Source organism: Copadichromis virginalis, linkage group LG20 (assembly GCF_057382275.1).
Source record: "Copadichromis virginalis isolate Kocher_CV1m ecotype Utaka linkage group LG20, C_Virginalis_male_GT1.1, whole genome shotgun sequence".
Taxonomy (NCBI): domain Eukaryota; kingdom Metazoa; phylum Chordata; class Actinopteri; order Cichliformes; family Cichlidae; genus Copadichromis; species Copadichromis virginalis.
Window position 1 is genome coordinate 16,246,099 of NC_140637.1, and position 24,168 is coordinate 16,270,266.

Genomic DNA, 24,168 nt, shown 5'->3' on the forward strand with positions numbered 1-24,168 from the left:
TAAAAAGTCCAGACGCTTTTCTTTCAAAGTTCCTTAGAGTACAATGACTTGGATGACTGAGAACCTTCACAGACATATACTAGAATTACACAAAACCTTGACCACACAGGCAGTTCTAACACTGATTGTGGTTTTCCAGAACCTTTAAGAGGTTTTAGCAGTAAAAGACTGTTTTACTGCTAAAAGACCTGGAAGCATACACTCAGTCCAGTCCATATTCATTTTGGGTTGACCTTTATTTCAAGAGCAAACATAAAGACTAATCCATACACAGCCATCATTAACACATAGACAGTACAAAATAAATATTCACCATCACTTTGTTCATCATTACCAGATAAATACTGAAATATGTGCAGCTCAATTTTCCCAGTGTATTGCAATGTACTCAAAATAGCTTGTGGAAAAAAGAAAACTCATATAAACAGAAGCACAAAAGATTTTTTAGAAAATTATTAAAAAACTTTCTGTTACAAAATATTTGCACTTAAAAAGATCCCAGTGTTTTAAATAAATAATAAGATATATAAAACAATTCATAGTTGATATCTTAAAATATTTCCTCTTTGTTAAGCGGTGCAGAGGAAATGACTCCCTTCTCTTAGTTTCCGGTTAAAATCTTCTCAGGTAGCACTTTGAAATAAAATGAAATCAATAATGAATAATAAATAGTCAACATAAAAATATTACCGCAGACATGAATAAATAAGTTATTAAACCAACATTTGCAGTCGACTTAAATAGATACACAGCAATAGTAACAATGAATCTACAAACTAGTCCTGGAAGTGCAACATCACTATGCTCATATAGAATACTATCAACATTACTGAGTGGAGATGGGAAATGTTCACTAACTAAGAATCTGCTCAGCTCAGGCGGGATACTGCACTCCTTTGTTCTGTTCTCTCTGTGCCTGTCTGTGTATACCTTGAGGTGCCGTTGCTTATGGCAACAGTTTGCTTTCAGTGTGCCTTGACACGCTTTACATCCACACATCTGTTCACGCTCACACCTTTATAAAGCAACATGCAAACAGGAAACAAATGCAAAGAACAGAGGACAAAACTCCAATGAGAAAAACTCATGATACAGAGTATCTAAAGGGTTTGGAAAAAAAGATTGGTGGCGTCACCGTGATGCCCTGCCACCTGTCATCCTCCAGTTTCTCTTACACCTCGATGCCCTTTACTGCCTGATTGATGGACTCTAGCAGAGCCCGGTTCTCGGGGTTCTGGTAGCAGTCTTTGTTGGTAAACATGTGGGTCAGGGTGTCCACATAGCTGTCAAAGTTCTGCTCTGATAGTGGCTCCTGCTAAAGACACGCACGTCAAGAGAATAAAAAGGTGTAACACCCAAAACAGTGCTAGTACACAATACTACTCACATGTTTTATCTCTTAAATGTACAGTGGGGCAAAAAAGTATTTAGTCAGCCACCGATTGTGCAAGTTCCCCCACTTAAAATGATGACAGAGGTCAGTAATTTGCACCAGAGGTACACTTCAACTGTGAGAGCTAGAATGTGAAAAAAAAATCCATGAATTCACATGGTAGGATTTGTAAAGAATTTATTCATAAATTAGGGTGGAAAATAAGTATTTGGTCACCTCAAACAAGGAAAATCTCTGGCTCTCACAGACCTGTAACGTCTTCTGTAAGAAGCTTTTCTGTCCCCCAATCGTTACCTGTATGAATGGCACCTGTTTGAACTCATCATCTGTATAAAAGACACCTGTCCACAGCCTCAAACAGTCAGACTCCAAACTCCGCCATGGCCAAGACCAAAGAGCTTTCGAAGGACACCAGGAAAAGTATTGTAGACCTGCACCAGACTGGGAAGAGTGAATCTACAATAGGCAAGCAGCTTGGTGTGAAAAAAATCAACTATGGGAGCAATCATCAGAAAATGGAAGACATACAAGACCACTGATAATCTCCCTCGATCTGGGGCTCCACGCAAGATCTCATCCCGTGGGGTCAAAATGAGAACGGTGAGCAAAGATCCCAGAACCACACGGGGGGACCTGGTGAATGACCTGCAGAGAGCTGGGACCAAAGTAACAAAGGTCACCATCAGTAACACACTACAACGGCAGGGAATCAAATCCCGCAGTGCCAGACGTGTTCCGCTGCTGAAGCCAGTGCATGTCCAGGCCCGTCTGAAGTTTGCCAGAGAGCACATGGATGATACAGCAGAGGATTGGGAGAATGTCATGTGGTCAGATGAAACCAAAGTAGAACTTTTTGGTCGTGTTTGGAGGAAGAAGAATACTGAGTTGCATCCCAAGAACACCATACCTACTATGAAGCATGGGGGTGGAAACATCATGCTATGGGGCTGTTTTTCTGCCAAGGGGACAGGACGACTGATCCATGTTAAGGACAGAATGAATGGGGCCATGTATCGCGAGATTTTGAGCCAAAACCTCCTTCCATCAGTGAGAACTTTGAAGATGAAACGAGGCTGGGTCTTCCAACATGACAATGATCCAAAACACACCGCCCGGGCAACAAAGGAGTGGCTCCGTAAGAAGCATTTGAAAGTCCTGGAGTGGCCTAGCCAGTCTCCAGACCTCAACCCCATAGAAAATCTGTGGCGGGAGTTGAAAGTCCGTGTTGCTCGGCGACAGCCCCAAAACATCACTGCTCTCGAGAAGATCTGCATGGAGGAATGGGCCAAAATACCAGCTACTGTGTGTGCAAACCTGGTAAAGACCTATAGTAAACGTTTGACCTCTGTTATTGCCAACAAAGGTTATGTTACAAAGTATTGAGTTGTATTTTTGTTATTGACCAAATACTTATTTTCCACCCTGATTTACGAATAAATTCTTTACAAATCCTACCATGTGGATTCATGGATATTTTTTTTTTTCACATTCTGTCTCTCACAGTTGAAGTGTACCTCTGGTGCAAATTACTGACCTCTGTCATCATTTTAGGTGGGGGAACTTGCACAATCGGTGGCTGACTAAATACTTTTTTGCCCCACTGTATGCTATCATTAGTTTTCTTTGAGAGAGACACTTGCATGGGGTTTAAGTTATCAGCTGCTTTAAGCTGACTGTTCTGTTGTACTATGAAGCTATGCTGTAAAAAATATTCATCGCACAGGGTTGCTTACTGACAAACATTTGATTTGGGTAAAAATGCTAATTTGGAAAAAATGAAAGAAAGGCTATTTGATCTTACTCTATAAATCTTTTCAGACTAAAGTCTTCAAGGGGTTGAACCCAAGTTGAATTTCAAGTGAAATGTTTAAAGCTGCTGAAATGAGGAAGATGCTCAGGTCTCTTTTCTTAAAAAGCAGTAATGCTTACCATGGTAGGCAGGCTGATGTTGGCTAGGCTCCGGATCAAAGCCTGACTAAGGCCAGATAGCTCCAGGAACAAGGCCTCATTCCTTTCTTCTATCTGTTTGTTCTCCTCCTCCATGCTCTTCAGGTTCTTCTCCATAGAAGAAATCTAAAGCAGAGAAGGACGCAACACATTCTTGAAGTAGCACCACCGACAGCTCGAAAACTACAAACTCAATTCCAAAACTACTGGGATGCTTGTAAAATAGAAATGAAAACAGAATGTAATGACTGGCATAAACCCATATGTTATTCACAGCATATTCATAGCTTCTTTGTTGGTTGAATGGATGGAAATGTGTTTACAGACAGTGAAACTGGGTCCGCTGTCATAGACCGGCGAGCCTGGAAGTCATTCTTGCGAATGCCTGTTTTGTGGGTGCCGGGAAAAGCGGTGTTCAAAGACATTTTTCTGGTGCTCAGTGTGAGCTGTGACAGCGTTTAAAATGCAGTTTTCTTGAAATTATGCAAGGACCTCCCCATGGTTCTCTCATCCAATTATTTTCAACTCCTGTCACCCAATCAAAGAAGAAGTAGTGCAAACAACACAAATTCATCACCTGCTAAGTGACTGCTTATGTTTATCTGTTCTGTACCAATCCTTGTCACAGTTTTTACTTGTATACTAATCCCACTATGCATTTTGATGTCTTTAAAGCATAATCAAGCAAACAAACGACAGAATGCTCTGGTGATCTTAACTTTTATCAAAATACAGTTTTGCTCCATTTAAAGTAATGCCACTGTATAATAACCCTCAATTTTAATAATATTATTCACAGCGCCTCAAGAATATTTTTGCCCTTTCAACATGCATGTGTAAAAACCTGATATGCAGTTTGGAATTAGACCTTTATGTATATATATGTACTCACATGTTAACTAAACAAAAGAGTTTGAATTTAGAGATGCCATGTGTTTGTTTGGATGTTTTCTGAACTATGATGTCAATAAGTAATTTAAAGAACAGAAAATGGGGTGGCTGTAGCTCAGGAGGGAGAGCAGGCCATCTGCTGATCAGAAGGTTGGTGTTTTGATCCCTGGCTCCCCTTACTCTGCACGCCAAATATCCTTGGGCAAGATATCAACCCCAAGTTGCTCTAATTAAAATTGCATTCATCGAAGTGAGAATGTGTGTGAATGGTAGTTAGTAAGCATGCTTGTGTAAATGGGTGTGAATGGGTGAATGTGTAATGTTGTATAAAGCGCTTTGAGTACTCTGGGAGAGTAGAAAAGCGCTATGTAAGAATCAGTCCATGTAACATTTACTATTAAACTGGAGATGCCCTTCTCAGTGTTATCAGAGTACTCTGGAAGTCTTACATGAATTTAGAACTTAATACCAGAGGGTGTGACATAACAGCATTGTATGTCACATAACTAGCAGACCTGTAATGTCCTGAAGTTATAAAAAGAAATAATCCACGTACCTTGGTTGTGGCTTCTTTCTGATACCTGTAGATACAAATCGGCTACAGTGTGTATTATCGTGACAAAAGTATAACACACTCTATGCTCCAATGTGATGTGGTGGAGGAATACAAATACCTGGACACCCATATACACAACAGAGTGAACTAGTGTAGTATTCAGCTCATTCACCAACCTTACTCATAAACCAAAATAGGACAGAAGTAACAACGCAGGCTTTGGTAAATGTACCTCTCGGAAAAAAGAAGTCTTGATAAGGCAAGACATTCCATTGTTTTCCCAACGGTCATATAAGTGAATTCTGCATGGATTCATTAAAAACAAACAAACAAAGCCTTGTCAAGATTTTAAGGTTGGCAGTGTAGTGGACATTAGCAAAACTGTATTTTGATAAAAGTTAAGGTCTCCAAAGCATTCTGTCACTTGTTTGCTTGATTATGCTTTAAAGACATCAAAATGCATAGTGGGATTAGTATACAAGTAAAAACTGTGACAAGGATTGGCACAGAACAGATAAACATAAGAAATCACTTGGCAGCAAGGTGATGAATTAGGGTGGTCTGCACTTCTTCTTTGACTTTGTGACAGGAGTTGAAAATAATTGGATGAGCAAGCCATGGGAGGGCCCTGCAACCTTCTGCATTTTAAACGGCGTCATAGCTGGCACTGAGTACTGGGGAAAAAATTTTTTTTTTCTGTCCCCGAGAATCCTGAAGTGAATGGCACTGTTTCTGAGCCATGGCACGGGCGCCAGGGCAGGAGTGCTGGGAGTGAGTGCAGCCAGGACACCTGAAGTGGGAGTGTCTGCTGATTGAGGTGGGACAGGTGTTCCGCATCACTGGGGCTCCGGCACCCTCCCCGGTCCCTGAGGGACATACAGCATCCTCGTAAGGAGTCAAGTCTTTATTGAGTGAGTTGTGACACTCGCACAGAAGAGTGTCTTTGCGTCCACTGCCATAAATGGAGGTCCCGTTTGAGCCTGTTGGCATGGATCTGGCCATTTCACTGGATGCAGTTATCACTTTGTCTTAGTTCTAGTGGTTTATGCAACGTGATACCCAGAAGTAGTGCCACTGCGCACTGCAAAGAGAGTGGTGCAGGTGCTGCTTTTTCAGGTCATTTCAGTCTGTAAAATCCATGATTTGTAAGTTCATTCATGAGAATGAACATAGTTGGGATCGCTGGTTAGACCCTCTGTTGATTGTAGGCCTCCATGGAATTTTCTCCCTTCGAGTTACTGTTCTGCAGGAAGCTACAGGGCTGCTCAACCTAATCAAATAAAACTGGGAGGAAGGTCTGAGTCCCGCTAAAAATCCAATCCATTATTATTATTATTATTATTATTATAAAAACGACATTCAGTATGTCCTGGACTTGTGAGCAAAGCTGCATACTTTGGTGTGATCATTTTGAGAGAATTTGCACCAGGCCCAGGAGCGGCAGCAGTGCCAGTACAACAGACAGGCTAGACTTTGGCAAATTTTCACCTGGAGATAAAGTGCTTGTTTTGCTTCCTTCTTCTCGCTTGAAATTACTTGCCAATGGGCAAGGACCCTTCATGGTCACACGGCGAGTGGGGGACGTTGACTATAAAGTGATACGGTCGAACAGGGGAGGTGCCACTCAAACTTGTCACCTCAACCTCCTTAAAGCGTGAAGAGAGGCTGAAACTGATTCTCTGGTGAGCCTGGTAAAAGAGAGAGATGAGTTGGAGCTGGAGGTACCAAATTCCACCATTCCCGCCTCCCTCCATTGTGATAACCATCTCACATAGTCCCAGAAAATGGATGTTGCAGCATTGCAACAGTGTTTTGCAGATTGTTCTCCCTGCTGCCTAGCTGTATGACTCTCATAGAGCACCATTTTGAAACACAGTCTGGCGTGATGGTGCATTTACAGCCCTACAGGTTGCCTGAACATAAGCGACAAATTGTTCAGAAAGAATCGGCTGAAATGCTGAAAATGGGAGTGACAGAACAGTTGCACAGTGCTTGTTGTAGGCCCATAGTTCTGGTTGTGAAGAAAGATGGGTCTATACGGTTCTGTGTCTATTACTGCAAGGGGAACAAAGTGTCATGGCTTGATGCCTACCCCATGTCCTGGGTCGACGAGCTCCTGGACTGCTTAGGCAGGCCAGTGTTATTTTTCATGACACTGGATTTAACCAAGAGGTACTGGCAGATTCCCTTGTCTGCAGAATCCAAGGAAAAGACAGTATTCTCCACTCCGTACAGTTTGTACCAATTCATCACACTTCTGTTCGGCTTGTTCAGAGCTCCGGACACAGTACTGTGGTAACACCTGGGCGAACGGAAAGCATTGTGTGTGCCAGAAACGTTAAATAAAAACTAACCAAACAGTTACAGAATGCTGTGTGGGTAAGAGTCTTTCACATATAGATGACATATTGAAAGATTTGCAATTTTACACAGAGGAACATTATTCTGGAATTGTTTCATAATTGAAAACAGATTTTTGCACAAGGTAACACTCTGTCTCTAAGATGCTCTGATTACACACAGTCATGTTACCAACCTGTGGCCAACTATTCAAATTAAGTGCAAAATGTTCCTGCAGCTGTTCTTTTCTTTCTTTTTTTTTTTTTTTTAGTAATAATTGCTTTTCCAGCCTTTACATAGTAAAATGTCTCAGCTTAAACATCTGATATGCTTTCTGTGTTCGGGTCTGTAAAATTTGCAGAGATTCACATTTTTTTTAATGCTTTACACGGTGGCTCAACTTTTTAAGAACTTGGACTGTATAAATTATGATGTTTCCTTGGTTGTTATGGAGTTGAATGTTTTACCAGTGTTGGTAGCTGCGTAGGAAGACTGACCAATACACCATATCTGGGTGTAATGTCACATGGCAATATCTGGAATAGAACATGGGGTCCTGCTGGCTGTGCAGTGACTGAAAAGCTGCACTCACCTGAGTGTGCAGGTTTATCATGTCGGCCTCCATCTCTGAGTTGGACTCATTCAGCTCGTTGATTTCCTTATTGAGCTGCTTGATATCTTCATCATTGTCCAGCACTGAGCAAGATCAGAAATTCACTATTAGCAAAATGAATGTGAAGACACCTAGTAGTCCTGCTTTGGTAGCCTGTTATTTGGATTACACTCAGCATTTAAACTATCTGATTGTAATCTGATTGTTGGGGTTTTCTCTCTGTTATAGTAGTAGTTTTACAATATAAAGTACCTTGGGGCAACTGTTGTTTTGCTTTAGTGCTATATAAATAAAATGTAACTCTCATTGGGAAGTATAGGAGCAAAAACAAATGTAACACAGGCATAATTTTGAGCAGAGAGGAAACATCACGGTTTCTTACCATCACTGGCTCTGAACTTTGCAGTGATATACTCATCTCCAGGGAACTTGGCTCTTTTCTTGTTGGCTGATGCTCTGGGACAACCTGACAGACTGAGAGAAGCAGCTGATGAGGATCAAGAGCTCTTACATTCTCACACAAGGCTGAAATAGTGGACACATGGATAAGAAGGGACACACACACACACACACACACACACACACACACACACACACACACACACACACACACACACACACACACACACACACACACACGTCTTGAGCAACCCCTCATTTTTTCAGATTTTGCCAGAAAAATGGAAAATAGGTTTTTATTTAAATGTACAAACATACATGAAAATACAGCAAAAATAGAATTTGTACATTTCAAATGAGCTTTATTGTAAATATTTTGCATGGCCACCTTCATTATTTGTCAAAGAACAATTCAAAAAACCCTCATGGAACTGAGTTCTTGGGGCTGGTTAACCTTAAATTGTGGCCCACCATTGGATCCAGCCCTGGGGTCCATGGGGCCTGTGCGGGCACAGCACACAAAAATAACAGTTTTGCCGCCCTGTGGATCCACCACCCATGGATGCAAGCACTGTGGTTGGGTGCAATGTTTCTCTATAGAGACTTCAGTGCCCACAATGAAGTCTCGTTGGAGTTACCTGGTGAGGGATGATTGAGAGAAACAGCTTGCTTGATCTAATCCAGTGGTGTTTTGTTATTGGAAATCTGTGCTAGGCATGGGTTGGTGAAAACAAATGCCATGTTCAAGCATAACATTGAACTTACCAGAGCACCTTAGGTTAATGATGGACATTGTTATTAGATTATCTGATATGAGGCCATATATCAAATCAAAATATTATATATATATATACATATACATATACACACACATATATATATATACATATATATATATATATATATATACATATATGTATATATACATATATATATATATATATATATATATATATATATATATATATATATATATATATATATATATATATATATATATCCCGGGAAAAACATCGGAGATCTCTGTCCAGAAGAGCGCAGTCCTGGGAACAGCTAAGATACTGCGCAGGACCCTCAAGCTCCCAGGCCTCTGGTAGAGGACCCGAGCTTGAAGGATAAACCGCCCGCAGGGGCGTGCTGGGTGTTTATATATGTATATATATATATATATACATATATACATATATATATATATATATATACACATATATATATATATATACATATATATATACATATATACATATATATATACACATATATATATATATATATATATATATATATATATATAGTTGCATCTTCAAAAAATAAAAATACAATAACTGAGCCTTATCGTTGCACTGGTTTACTGAACCTTACTTTCAGGGCATGTACAGAACATGAGCATCCATTTTCTACTGCCTCCTACAGGACACACTCTTCTTCCACTTCCTTACACATTAATGTAACACAGAACTAATACTGCCTCTCCTGGCATTACCATTGTAACAACACATTCATTCTGTTTCTTTCAGAAGATTAACAGGAACTTAGGATGTAGGTATCTATGAATAATAACTATTATGTATACTCATATATTTATATAACCACTTATTTCTTGCGATACCACATCTCCTCCCCCCTTAAGTCAACAACTCCCTTGACTTACAAAATAACTGTTTATCTCAAGAATGCTTAACAAACAATCAACATGTAATTAAGGTAACCATACAACCATACAACTGTACATAGGTTTCCATGTTTCTCTCTTTTTTTTTTTTTTTTCTAACTAGGAAGGTACGTCCTTCCTGTGAGATCAGAGCGCATTGTTGCTCTATTTCTGGAAGATCTCACACTACCTAACAAAGTCCTTTAAAGTCTCTGGTGGACGTCTCTCTCTCTGGGAAGGTCGCAACACGGGTGTCCCTGAGGAGTCTCCGGGAGCTGGAGTCTCCGGAGCATAAGGCAACTCCATTGCCGGAGGTTGTGGCGATGTGTCCAACTCTGATGGCAAGCAGCACTCAGGCACTGATTCTTTGTCAAGCAATGGCTCCACCTCCCTGTCTGGTGTACTGGGAACAGTGTCAGCCACTCTTGCTCTCACCTGATCCACATGCCGCTTCACAGTTTGACCTGATCCAATGGTAACAATGTAAGACACTGGACCCGATGCTCTCACGATGACTGCGGGAATCCACTTCGGGCCATAGGAGTAGTTTCTGATGAAGACCTTGTCTCCTGGTGTGAAACTTCTCAGTCTTTTCTTGGTGTCATGATTTTCTTTCTGTTTCGATTGTTTGTGCTGCACTTTTGTTTTCACATCAGGCATGAGCAAGTCCAAAACTGATCTGAGTCTCCGTGACATCATCAACTCTGCAGGTGATAAACCAGTAGTGGCATGCGGTGTGATGCGATAACTGAACAGAAATCGGGACAGTCTGGTTTGCAAGGTATCACCTTTGACTTTCTTCATCCCCTCCTTAAAGGTCTGGACCGCCCTCTCAGCCAGCCCATTTGAAGAAGGGTGGAAAGGTGCTGATCTTACATGGTCAATTCCATTCTGCTTCATGAATGACTCAAATTCAGCACTTGTGAAACATGTTCCGTTGTCTGAAACTAACATTTTAGGTAGTCCAAACACACTGAAACTCTGGCGCAGTTTCTCTATAGTTACCTGTGATGTAGAGGATTTCACAGGGTAAATGTCCATCCACTTGGAATGAGCATCCACAATGATTAGAAACATCTCCCCGAGGAAAGGCCCTGCATAGTCCACATGGATTCTGGACCATGGTGACTCCGGCCACTCCCAAGGGTGTAATGGTGCAGTAGGTGGTGACTTGGAGTGTTTCTGACACTCCTCACATGCCTGCACTTCTCTTTCAATGTTCTCATCCATCCCTGGCCACCATACATACGACCTTGCCAAGCCTTTCATCTTCGACATGCCTGTATGAGTCTGGTGCAGGAGTTTCAATATTTTGTCTCGGCCTTTGGTGGGAATAATTACTCGGGCTCCCCAGAGCACGCAACCATCCCTCACACTCAGTTCCAGCTTTCTCTGTCGATACGGCTTTAAACAGGTGTCGGTCTCAGTTGGCCAGCCTTTTAAGATGTACTCGTGGACTTGCGACAACAAGACATCCTTAGCTGTCCATCGTTTGATCTGTGCAGTGTCCACTAATGTGTCATCCAGTACATCCATCATCAAAACCTGCTCAGCCATCTCTCGCTCAGGTGCTGAGTCTGGTACCGGCAACCGGCTGAGCGCATCCGCGTTTTCATGATGTTTTCCTGGCTTGTACCTGATGTTGTACTCGTAAGCACTCAATGTCACGGCCCATCTTTGTACTCTTGGTGAGCCCATCTGAGGTATAGGCTTCTTTTCATTGAACAGTGAGATTAAGGGTTTATGATCTGTGTAAATCGTGAAAACTCGGCCATACAAGTATTTGTGAAATTTCTTGATGCCAAATATCACAGCTAGACCTTCTTTGTCAAGCTGAGAATACTTTTTCTCAGCAGGAGAGAGTGTGTGTGACATGAACCCCAAAGGTCTCTCGCTTCCATCCTCCATCTTATGTGACAATACGGCGCCTACGCCATATGGGGATGCATCACATGAGAGAACCAACTCACGGTCAGCAGAATAATGAACTAACACCTCTGCTGAGTTCAACAGGTTCTTAGATTTCTGGAATGCTTCCTCTTGTCTCTTTTGCCATGTCCACCGTACCTCGTGTCTCAAAAGTTCATGTAAGGGTGCCAACCGGGTTGCCAGGTTTGGAAGGAATTTGTTGTAGTAATTTAGCAAACCTAAGTATGCTTTCAGTTCAGTGACATTTGTGGGGGTAGGTGCGTCCATGATTGCTTTAACTTTCTTTTCCACTGGGTGGAGCCCCTGGGCGTCCACTATGTGCCCCAAGTACTCCACTTTCTCTTGCATGAAGGCACACTTGCACCTCTTTAACCTCAACCCAGCTTCCTCCAACCGGGTCAACACCTCATCCAGGTTCTGTAGATGGCTTACTTCATCCACTCCAGTCACTAAGATGTCATCTAAATACACTGCTACATGAGGTATCCCCTTCAAAAGACTTTCCATGGTCCTCTGGAATATTGCTGGAGCAGAGGCCACTCCAAAAGGCAATCTGTTATACGTGAACAGCCCCCGAGATGTGTTTACTGTCACGTACTTTTTCGATTTGTCATCCAAGAGGATTTGCTGGTAAGCGTGGCTCATGTCTAATTTTGAGAACTGCTTACCCCCGGACAGTGTGGCAAACAAGTCCTCCATTCTGGGTATGGGGTACTGCTCCAGTGAAGCCACGGTATTTACAGTAAGCTTGTAATCCCCACACAGTCTTATTGTCCCTGTGGGCTTCAGGAGTGGCACTACTGGTGCCGCCCATTCAGCATATTTCACTGGCGAGATGATGCCTTCTTTCAACAGTCGGTCTATTTCCTCGTCGACTTTTGCTCGCATAGCAAAGGGGACAGAACGCGGACGGAAGAAGCGTGGGGTGGCATCACTTTTCACATGAATAGCAGCTTTCATTCCTTTCAGGGTGCCCAACTCCTCTTTGAACACATTTTCATGTTTACTTAACACTTGCTGAAGTGTTTTCTCTGTTGTTTTGACTTGGTGCAGCTTTCTGTTGTTAGGACTGTTTTTCATTTCACCCCAGTCCAATTTAATTTCCTCGAGCCAAGCTCGACCTAGCAAGCTGGGGCCGTCGCCTTCGACCACCACCAGGGGCAGATGTTTTTTCTGCTGCTTGTATTTGACGCTGACTCGTGTTGCACCAATCACCTTAACAGGATCCCCTGTATAAGTTTCGAGCTTGATTTTGATGGGCTGCAGGCTGGGGGGCTTGCTGTCTTTCCCTGTTTCTCTGAATGTTGCTTCGTTCATGACTGTTAGGCAACATCCAGTGTCTATTTCAAAGTTCACCTTTTTTCCATCAATTTGCATATCCACAGTGTAGGGGTCTACTCTTCTTAAGTGTACCGCACTGCCACGCCCTAACTTGAACAGTTTTCTTTTGTGCCCTTGACTGCACTTGACACAGTTCAACATAAAAGAGTCATCTTCAGAGCTATCAGTTTTGTTGTTATCTGCTTTCTCGCCCACATTGTGAGTACTGTAGTGTGAACTCTGCTTTTTTTCTTTCTTTACATATGTCGATCCATACTTTTTCTGGTTCAGTTTAGTCTTGCTTTTACAAGCTCTAGCTATGTGTCCCATTTTACCACAAGCATGACATTTTTCTTGTTTGTACTTACAGTCTGCTGCTGTGTCCTTGGTTCCTTTGCAACGATAACACTCTTTATTTTCTGCTTTAAAGGTACGACTCTCCTGTTGTCCTCTAGCGAGACTGAAACATTTTTGCTGACGCCCCTGAGGTCTGCAGATCCTGTGCATTTTTATTTGCAGTCTCCATGGCTACTGCAATTGACAGAGCCTTGTCAAAAGTGAGATCTATTTCTGACAAGAGACGTCTCTGAATTCGGTCATCCTTAATTCCGCAGACGATCCTATCTCTCAACATCTGTTGTAACGTGTTGCCATAGTTACAATCCTGTGCCAGGCGACGCAGCTCCACTACATATTCCATGACGGTTTCATTCGGCTTGCACAATTTCACTGGGCTTCGGATCGAAGTGATTTTTCATCAGAAGCACCAGCTCTTGGAAGGTTTTGTCTTTGGGCTTGGCCGGGCTGAGAAGGTTTCGCATCAAGCTGTACGTCGCTGCTCCGACGACACTTATTAATATCGCTCTTTGTTTCTCTGCATCGTCGATCCCGTTAGCTGCGAAAAACTGCTCGAGTATTTCCGTGTACTCATCCCAAGTCTGATTCTTTGGATCGAACGCTACTAGCGTACCAATTGTAGCCATTTCCGCTTCGAGGTCACTGCCTTCTATTTCCAGCCGAAAACTTTTGCATTCTTTGAAAAGCTAGCCAAACCTGTAGCCGACTCCATCACTTTATTTTCTTCTCTTTTCTTTCAGTCCGATCGCCCAAACTCCTTCCCCCTAAACGTCCTCGTCGCCAAAAAGATGTTGCATCTTCAAAAAATAAAAATACAATAACTGAGCCTTACACCGGGGTATTGTTGCACTGGTTTACTGAACCTTACTTTCAGGGCATGTACAGAACATGAGCATCCATTTTCTACTGCCTCCTACAGGACACACTCTTCTTCCACTTCCTTACACATTAATGTAACACAGAACTAATACTGCCTCTCCTGGCATTACCATTGTAACAACACATTCATTCTGTTTCTTTCAGAAGATTAACAGGAACTTAGGATGTAGGTATCTATGAATAATAACTATTATGTATACTCATATATTTATATAACCACTTATTTCTCTCACAGCTAGAGATTGACGAGGTACAACACAAATGCTACGGCAAGGAGGAGTCAGGACGCCAGGTCAGGGGGGAGATATCATCACCCCCACCTGAGATTGGGTACATAGCCCCAAGTGCGATAGGAGAAGGATCGTTGAGTGCGAGAGGAACTGACCTGAAAAATAGGATCATGGCCAAGCTTGAAACCTGGATCCCCCGTAGCCGGTTACCAAGATTACGTGAAGTACCCTCAGAAGGTCTGCTAGATGATGTTAATGCAGCACTACGGGCAATACCTACAACCACGATTACCGACACTAACAAGCTGATCTACAATACGGCAGCAGTGATCAGTGAGATGCTTGGCTACAAGTTGAACAGCCACAAGGGGCAGTACCCTCCATGGAGAAGGAGGCTAGAGGGCAAGATCAAAGTAGCACGGAGGGAGGTTAGCCAACTAACGGAGTTGCAGAAAGGTGCGACAAATAAGGTGCCTAAGAAATACAGCAAGCTGTCCATACCTGAGGCCTTGGAAACTGCCAAGCAAAGACTCACAGCCTTGGCCAGCCGCTTGAGGAGGTACACCAGAGAGATAGAAGGCAGGAGAATAAACCAGCTGTTCTCCACAGAACCAGCAAAGGTGTACTCTCAGTGGCAAGGGAACAATAAGAGAACAGCACCACCAAGGCTGGAGACGGAGCAATACTGGAAGAGCATATGGGAGAAGGATGCAACCCATAACGGCAATGCTCAGTGGCTAGTGGATCTGAGGGCAGACCACAGCGACCTCCCTGAACAGGGTCCAGTAACCATCACAGTGGCAGATATCCAAGAAAGGGTCTCCAGTATGAAGAGTTGGACAGCACCAGGGCCCGACATGGTTCACGCCTACTGGCTGAAGAAGCTGACTGCACTCCACGAGCGTCTGGCAGCACAAATGAACCAGCTGCTAGTTAACGAGAGACACCCGGAATGGCTAACTGAAGGCCGGACGGTCCTGATCCCCAAGGACCCCAAGAAGGGACCGGTCCCCTCCAACTACCGACCAATAACCTGCCTCAGTACTACATGGAAGCTCCTGTCAGGCATCATATCGGCTAAGATGAACAGGAATACATGAGCGGGACACAGAAAGGAATTGGCAAGAATACCAGAGGTGCAAAACACCAGCTACTGGTAGACAGAACAATCAGCCGAGACTGCAAGACCAGACTGACCAACCTGTGCACTGCCTGGATTGATTACAAGAAGGCCTATGACTCTATGCCCCACAGCTGGATACTGGAATGCCTAGAATTGTACAAGATCAATGGGACCCTAAGAGCCTTCATCAGGAACTCAATGGGGATGTGGCGTACAACACTAGAGGCCAACTCCAAGCCCATAGCACAAGTTACCATCAAGTGCGGGATCTACCAAGGAGATGCTCTGTCCCCACTGCTGTTCTGCATAGGCCTGAACCCCCTCAGTGAGATCATTAACAAGACTGGCTACGGATACCGACTACGGAACGGAGCAGTTGTCAGCCACCTCCTGTACATGGATGACATCAAGCTGTATGCCAAGAGTGAACGAGACATCGATTCACTGATCCACACTACCAGGCTATACAGCAATGACATTGGAATGTCGTTCGGACTGGAGAAGTGTAGTCGGATGGTAACAAAGAGAGGGAAGGTAGTCAGAACTGAGGGGATTGAACTACCAGAAGGCAACATTGCAGACATAGAGGACAGTTACAAGTACCTGGGGATCCCGCAGGCAAATGGGAACCATGAAGAGGCCGCTAGAAAGGCTGCAACCACCAAGTACCTGCAGAGGGTCAGGCAAGTCCTGAGGAGTCAGCTGAATGGTAAGAACAAGATCCGGGCCATCAACACGTACGCCCTGCCCGTGATCAGGTACCCTGCTGGGGTAATAGGCTGGCCAAAGGAGGAGATAGAAGCCACTGACATAAAGACAAGAAAGCTCCTTACCATGCATGGAGGGTTTCACCCCAAGTCCAGCACCCTGAGGCTGTACGCTAAGCGGAAGGAAGGGGGCCGGGGACTGGTGAGTGTCAGCACCACAGTCCAGGATGAGACAAGGAACATCCAAGAATACATTGGGAAGATGGCCCCAACTGACCGAGTGCTCAGTGAATACCTCAGGCAGCAGAAACCCAAGAAAGAGGAGGGAGACGAGGAACCATCATGGAAGGACAGGCCCCTGCACGGTATGTACCACCGGCAGATAGAGGAGGTGGCTGATATCCAGAAATCCTACCAGTGGCTGGACAAAGCTGGACTGAAAGACAGCACAGAGGCACTAATCATGGCAGCACAAGAACAAGCTCTGAGCACAAGATCCATAGAGGCTGGGGTCTATCACACCAGGCAAGACCCCAGGTGCAGGCTGTGTAAAGATGCCCCAGAGACAATCCAGCACATAACAGCAGGGTGCAAGATGCTAGCAGGCAAGGCATACATGGAACGCCATAACCAAGTGGCCGGCATAGTGTACAGGAACATCTGTGCCGAGTATAACCTAGAAGTCCCGAGGTCAAAATGGGAGATGCCCCCAAGGGTGGTGGAGAATGACCGAGCTAAGATCCTGTGGGACTTCCAGATACAGACGGACAAAATGGTGGTGGCTAACCAACCGGACATAGTGGTGGTAGACAAACAGAAGAAGACGGCCGTAGTGATCGATGTAGCGGTTCCGAATGACAGCAATATCAGGAAGAAGGAACACGAGAAGCTGGAGAAATACCAAGGGCTCAGAGAAGAGCTCGAGAGGATGTGGAGGGTGAAGGTAACGGTGGTCCCCGTGGTAATCGGAGCACTAGGTGCGGTGACTCCCAAGCTAGGCGAGTGGCTCCAGCAGATCCCGGGAATAACATCGGAGATCTCTGTCCAGAAGAGCGCAGTCCTGGGAACAGCTAAGATACTGCGCAGGACCCTCAAGCTCCCAGGCCTCTGGTAGAGGACCCGAGCTTGAAGGATAAACCGCCCGCAGGGGCGCGCTGGGTGTTTTTTTTTATATATATACACACACACACATATATACACACACACACACACACATATATATATATATACACACACACACACACACACACACACACACACATATATATATATACACACACACACACACACACACACACACACATATATATAAATATATATATAAATATATATATATATATATATATATATATATATATATATATATATATAAAAAACACCCAGCACGCCCCTGCGGGCGGTTTATCCTTCAAGCTCGGGTCCTCTACCAGAGGCCTGGGAGCTTGAGGGTCCTGCGCAGTATCTTAGCTGTTCCCAGGACTGCGCTCTTCTGGACAGAGATCTCCGATGTTTTTCCCGGGATCTGCTGGAGCCACTCGCCTAGCTTGGGAGTCACCGCACCTAGTGCTCCGATTACCACGGGGACCACCGTTACCTTCACCCTCCACATCCTCTCGAGCTCTTCTCTGAGCCCTTGGTATTTCTCCAGCTTCTCGTGTTCCTTCTTCCTGATATTGCTGTCATTGGGAACCGCTACATCGATCACTACGGCTGTCTTCTTCTGTTTGTCTACCACCACTATGTCCGGTTGGTTAGCCACCACCATTTTGTCCGTCTGTATCTGGAAGTCCCACAGGATCTTAGCTCGGTCATTCTCCACCACCCTTGGGGGCATCTCCCATTTTGACCTCGGGACTTCTAGGTTATACTCGGCACAGATGTTCCTGTACACTATGCCGGCCACTTGGTTATGGCGTTCCATGTATGCCTTGCCTGCTAGCATCTTGCACCCTGCTGTTATGTGCTGGATAGTCTCTGGGGCATCTTTACACAGCCTGCACCTGGGGTCTTGCCTGGTGTGATAGACCCCAGCCTCTATGGATCTTGTACTCAGAGCTTGTTCTTGTGCTGCCATGATTAGTGCCTCTGTGCTGTCTTTCAGTCCAGCTTTGTCCAGCCACTGGTAGGATTTCTGGATATCAGCCACCTCCTCTATCTGCCGGTGGTACATACCGTGCAGGGGCCTGTCCTTCCATGATGGTTCCTCGTCTCCCTCCTCTTTCTTGGGTTTCTGCTGCCTGAGGTATTCACTGAGCACTCGGTCAGTTGGGGCCATCTTCCCAATGATAGCCTACAGAGGATCGCAAGTTCGATTCCTGCCTGGGGCGTCTGTATCCAGTAAGGGTCCTAAGGCTAGACCCCCTATGCTAAGCAAGCCTACCGCAGACATGAGCGAGACAGATAAATATGAAGGCATGCCGGCTCGGACGTCGCCCGGATCAACAAGGTCCGCGTCAGGTGTTGAGGAACCAGGGCACCCTGACGAAAAGTGGGCTACTGGAACAAGAAGGCATCGGTGGGCAAGGGACGAAAACAGGGCGTTGTTGGAATGCTACTACGCAAGTAACCCCGGCGGAAGGGGCTACATGAATAGGATGAGGGACCTATGGATATATATATATATATATATATATATATATATATATATATATATATATATATATATATAGCCTGGTATATACACTCAACAAAAATATAAACGCAACACCTTTGTTACTGCTCCCATTCCCCATGGGATGGACGTAGAGACCTAAAATTCATTCCAGATACACAATATAACCATCCCTCCCAAACAGTGGTCACAAATCAGTCCAAATGTGTGGTAGTGGGCACATCTGCTATATTGAGATAATCCATCCCACCTCACAGGTGTGCCACATCAGGATGCTGATCTGACATCATGAGTAGTGCACAGGTGTACCTCAGACTGCCCACAACAAAAGGCCACCCTGGAATGTGCAGTTTTGTCTCACAGCAAAATGCCACAGATGCCACAAGCAATGAGGGAGCGTGCAATTGGCATGCTGACAGCAGGAATGTCAACCAGATCTGTCGCCCGTGCATTGAATGTTCATTTCTCAACCATAAGCCGTCTCCACAGGCGTTTCAGAGAATATGGCAGCACATCCAACCGGCCTCACAACCGCAGACCTCGTGTAACCACACCAGCCCAGGACCTCCACATCCAGCAGGTTCACCTCCAAGATCGTCTGAGACCAGCCACCCAGACAGCTGCTGGAACAATTGGTTTGCACAACCAAACAATTTCTGCACAAACTGTCAGAAACCGTCTCAGGAACGCTCAACTGCATGTCCGTCGTCCTCATCGGAGTCTTGACCTGACTCCAGCTCGTCGCCGTAACAGACTTGTGTGGGCAAATGCTCACATTCGATGGCGTCTGGCACGTTGGAGAGGTGTGCGCTTCACGGATGAATCATGGTTCACATTGTTCAGGGCAGATGGCAGCTGAGAATGTCCCAGTTCTTGCATGGCCAGCATACTCACCGGACATGTCACCCATTGAGCATGTTCGGGATGTGCTTGACCGGCGTATACGACAGCGTGTACCAGTTCCCACGAATATCCAACAACCTCGCACAGCCATTGAAGTGGAGTGGACCAACATTCCACAGGCCACAATTGACAATCTGATAGACTCCATGCGACGATGTGTTGCACTGCATGAGGCAAATGGTGGTCACACCAGATACTGACCGGTTCTGGGTCCCCAGACCCCCAATAGCGCAAAAAACTGCACATTCCAGGGTGGCCTTTTGTTGTGGGCAGTCTGAGGTACACCTGTGCACTACTCATGATGTCAGATCAGCATCCTGATGTGGCACACCTGTGAGGTGGGATGGATTATCTCAATATAGCAGATGTGCCCACTACCACACATTTGGACTGATTTGTGACCACTGTTTGGGAGGGATGGTTATATTGTGTATCTGGAATGAATTTTAGGTCTCTACGTCCATCCCATGGGGAATGGGAGCAGTAACAAAGGTGTTGCGTTTATATTTTTGTTGAGTGTATATATATATACCAGGCTATACAGCAATGACATTGGAATGTCGTTCGGACTGGAGAAGTGTAGTCGGATGGTAACAAAGAGAGGGAAGGTAGTCAGAACTGAGGGGATTGAACTACCAGAAGGCAACATTGCAGACATAGAGGACAGTTAAAAGAACCTGGGGATCCCGCAGGCGAATGGGAACCATGAAGAGGCCGCTAGAAAAGCTGCAACCACCAAGTACCTGCAGAGGGTCAGGCAAGTCCTGAGGAGTCAGCTGAATGGTAAGAACAAGATCCGGGCCATCAACACGTACGCCCTGCCCGTGATCAGGTACCCTGCTGGGGTAATAGGCTGGCCAAAGGAGGAGATAGAAGCCACTGACATAAAGACAAGAAAGCTCCTTACCATGCATGGAGGGTTTCACCCCAAGTCCAGCACCCTGAGGCTGTACGCTAAGCGGAAGGAAGGGGGCCGGGGACTGGTGAGTGTCAGCACCACAGTCCAGGATGAGACAACGAACATCCAAGAATACATTGGGAAGATGGCCCCAACTGATCGAGTGCTCAGTGAATACCTCAGGCAGCAGAAACCCAAGAAAGAGGAGGGAGACGAGGAACCATCATGGAAGGACAGGCCCCTGCACGGTATGTACCACCGGCAGATAGAGGAGGTGGCTGATATCCAGAAATCCTACCAGTGGCTGGACAAAGCTGGACTGAAAGACAGCACAGAGGCACTAATCATGGCAGCACAGGAACAAGCTCTGAGCACAAGATCCATAGAGGCTGGGGTCTATCACACCAGGCAAGACCCCAGGTGCAGGCTGTGTAAAGATGCCCCAGAGACAATCCAGCACATAACAGCAGGGTGCAAGATGCTAGCAGGCAAGGCATACATGGAACGCCATAACCAAGTGGCTGGCATAGTGTACAGGAACATCTGTGCCGAGTATAACCTGGAAGTCCCGAGGTCAAAATGGGAGATGCCCCCAAGGGTGGTGGAGAATGACCGAGCTAAGATCCTGTGGGACTTCCAGATACAGACGGACAAAATGGTGGTGGCTAACCAACCGGACATAGTGGTGGTAGACAAACAGAAGAAGACGGCCGTAGTGATCGATGTAGCGGTTCCGAATGACAGCAACATCAGGAAGAAGGAACATGAGAAGCTGGAGAAATACCAAGGGCTCAAAGAAGAGCTCGAGAGGATGTGGAGGGTGAAGGTAACGGTGGTCCCCGTGGTAATCGGAGCACTAGGTGCGGCGACTCCCAAGCTAGGCGAGTGGCTCCAGCAGATCCCGGGAACAACATCGGAGATCTCTGTCCAGAAGAGCGCAGTCCTGGGAACAGCTAAGATACTGCGCAGGACCCTCAAGCTCCCAGGCCTCTGGTAGAGGACCCGAGCTTGAAGGATAAACCGCCCGCAGGGGCGTGCTGGGTGTTTATATATATATATATATATATATATATACATATATCTTGTTCACTCAGCTGAAAAGGTGAACCGAGTTGTAAAATGTTCACCACATCGAAGTAAACTGAGTCAGATGGTGCCCAAGACCGCTGGACATACCTGGAAAACCCAAACAAGTAGTGATGATAAACTGGGTGACTGATAGAGGCCCATGTCTGTCGAATCTTTAACTCCCACATCTGAAAGGATTTCTTTTGCATCCCAGGGGAGGGTGGGGTAAATAAAGTCATAATGGGCCATGTTCAGGACCAATTCGGAGACATCCAGCTCATCTGTACCTGTCACGGCAGTGGGACCAGGGGTGTTCTGAAGCAGTAGAGCAGTATCAGAGCACCAAAAGGGCTGTGGCTTTGGCAATTGTAGAATCATGGGTGTGAGCACCATGTTTGGATGATATTCACCCTCGCATCTCAACATTGACACTGACATTGTGGGGCTGTCAAATTTAACAAACAAATGTAACAAATCTAAGCATGTTTTCAGCAGGTGTTGGATTCAACCCCTTGTCTCTAACGTTCTATCGACAGGATTGCAAGGCATTTCCAGGTTGAGAAGGGTGTGGAAGAGAAGAGTGCAATCTTCAGCATGCACTGGTGCAGTTTGCAACAGAGTATGAAATGTCTGGGATGAGAGTCAGCACACCCAAGAGTCTGAGGCCATGGTTCTTTGCCAGAAAAAGAGTGGAATGGTCTCTCTGGGTCGAAGGTGAGAGGCTTCCTTAATCAAGGGAGTTCAAGTGTCTTATTCATGAGTAATGAGTAACGGAGTACAGGTTGGACTGGCAGATTGGTGTGGCATCAGCTGTAATGTGAGCATTGTACTGGATTGCCATAGTGAAGAGGGAGCTGAGCTGAAAGGCAAAGCATTCAATTTACCAGTCCCTCTACATCACAACCCTTACCGTTGGTTATGAAATCTGGGTAATGGCTGTTTGCAAGAGTTTCCTCTGTAGGATGGCTGGGTTCGGCTTTAGACGAAGGTTAGGGAGCTCAGACATCCAGAAAGATTTCAGAAGAAAGCTGCTTCTGCATGTGAAAAAGAGCCTGGGCACCTCCTTTTGGAAATGTTCCAGGCACACCTAACTTGGAAGAGGCCAGATCTCCAACCCTACTGGCTGAAATGTACCACCAAACCATGACAGAGCTCCAGTTTTTTTTTTTTTTTTAATACAACTCCCTGTAAACAACTACTATTATACATTTCACCTGACCTTTTCTGAAAATATTTTTTTATAATTCCAAATTTGAACTTATTACTTCATAAGACCTATTGCCTCTGATTGCCTCACCTTGAGGCAACAACTGTTGCCTCAAGGTGCTTTATATTGTAAGGTAGCCCCTACAATAATACAACAGAGAAAACCCCAACAATCATCTATGAGCAAGAGCTTTGGCCTAATCTTCAAAGTGGAGATAGTGTCTCTCTTGAATCGAAATGGAAAGCCGGTTCCACAGAAGAGAGGCCTGAAAACTGACAGGAGGTTCTGCCTCTGATTTTTCTTTTAAATACTCTAGGAACAACAAGTAAGCCTGCAGTGCAAGAGCAAAGTGCTCTAAATGGGGTGATATGGTACTACAAGGTCATTAAGATAAGATGGGGCCTGATTATTTAAGACCTTGTATGTGAGGAGCCAATGAAGAGGAGCCAATATAGGATAAATCTGCTCTCTCTTTCTAGTCCCTGTCAGTATTCTTGCTGCAGCATTTTGGATTAACTGACGGCTTTTCAGGGAGTTTTTAGGACATCCTGATAATAATGAATTACAGTAGTCCAGCCTGGAAGTAAAACATGCATGAAATAGTTTTTCAGCATCACTCTGAGACAGGATATTTCCAATTTTAGAGATATAGTACAAATAAAGCAGTCCTACACATTTGTTTAATATGTGCATTGAAGGACATATCCTGGTCAAAAATGACTCCAAGGTTCCTCATAGCGTTACTGGAGGCCAAGGTAATGCCATCCAGAAGAGCAGTAGGGACAGTACATCTTGTTATTTTCAATTGAATTAAATTTTAATCATACAGTGCTAAATCATAACAACCGTTACTTCAAGATTCTTTGTATTATTGTAGTCTTTACCTTACAATGTAGAGTAAAGCAGAGAAAACCCAAACAATCAGAAGCCCACGATGAACAAGCACTTGGAAACAGTGGAAAGGAAAAACTCCCCTCTACAGGAAGAAACCTATAGATCAGTTGTGGGTGGTGGGAGGGAGTCGTAGGCTTTCTTGTAGTCAATGCAGGTGGTGCTCAGGTTAGTCTGCCTGGTCTTAGGGTCCTGGTGTACTGCTCTGTTTAACAGAAGCTGGTCATTTGATCCTCTGGTGTTGTTTTCAATGCC

At 44.9% G+C, this 24,168-nt stretch overlaps 1 protein-coding gene across 7 annotated transcripts in view; it reads right to left on the minus strand.

Moving 5' to 3' along the window:
• Window positions 1-217: 217 nt before the first annotated feature.
• The window catches only part of myt1a (myelin transcription factor 1a), a 70,070-nt gene continuing 46,119 nt past the window's right edge, over window positions 218-24,168 (minus strand). For 5 of the 7 annotated variants that reach the window (XM_085443506.1, XM_085443508.1, XM_085443503.1 and 2 more), the window contains 4 exons: window positions 8,123-8,214; window positions 7,720-7,823; window positions 3,323-3,466; window positions 218-1,315 (listed from right to left, as the gene is read on the minus strand). In XM_085443506.1, coding sequence (XP_085299632.1) covers window positions 1,172-1,315; window positions 3,323-3,466; window positions 7,720-7,823; window positions 8,123-8,214 — 484 coding nt within the window. In that variant the 3' untranslated portion in view covers window positions 218-1,171. The remainder of the gene's footprint in view (window positions 1,316-3,322; window positions 3,467-7,719; window positions 7,824-8,122; window positions 8,215-24,168) is intronic. The other 2 variants (XM_085443510.1, XM_085443507.1) reach the window with 1 other exon arrangement.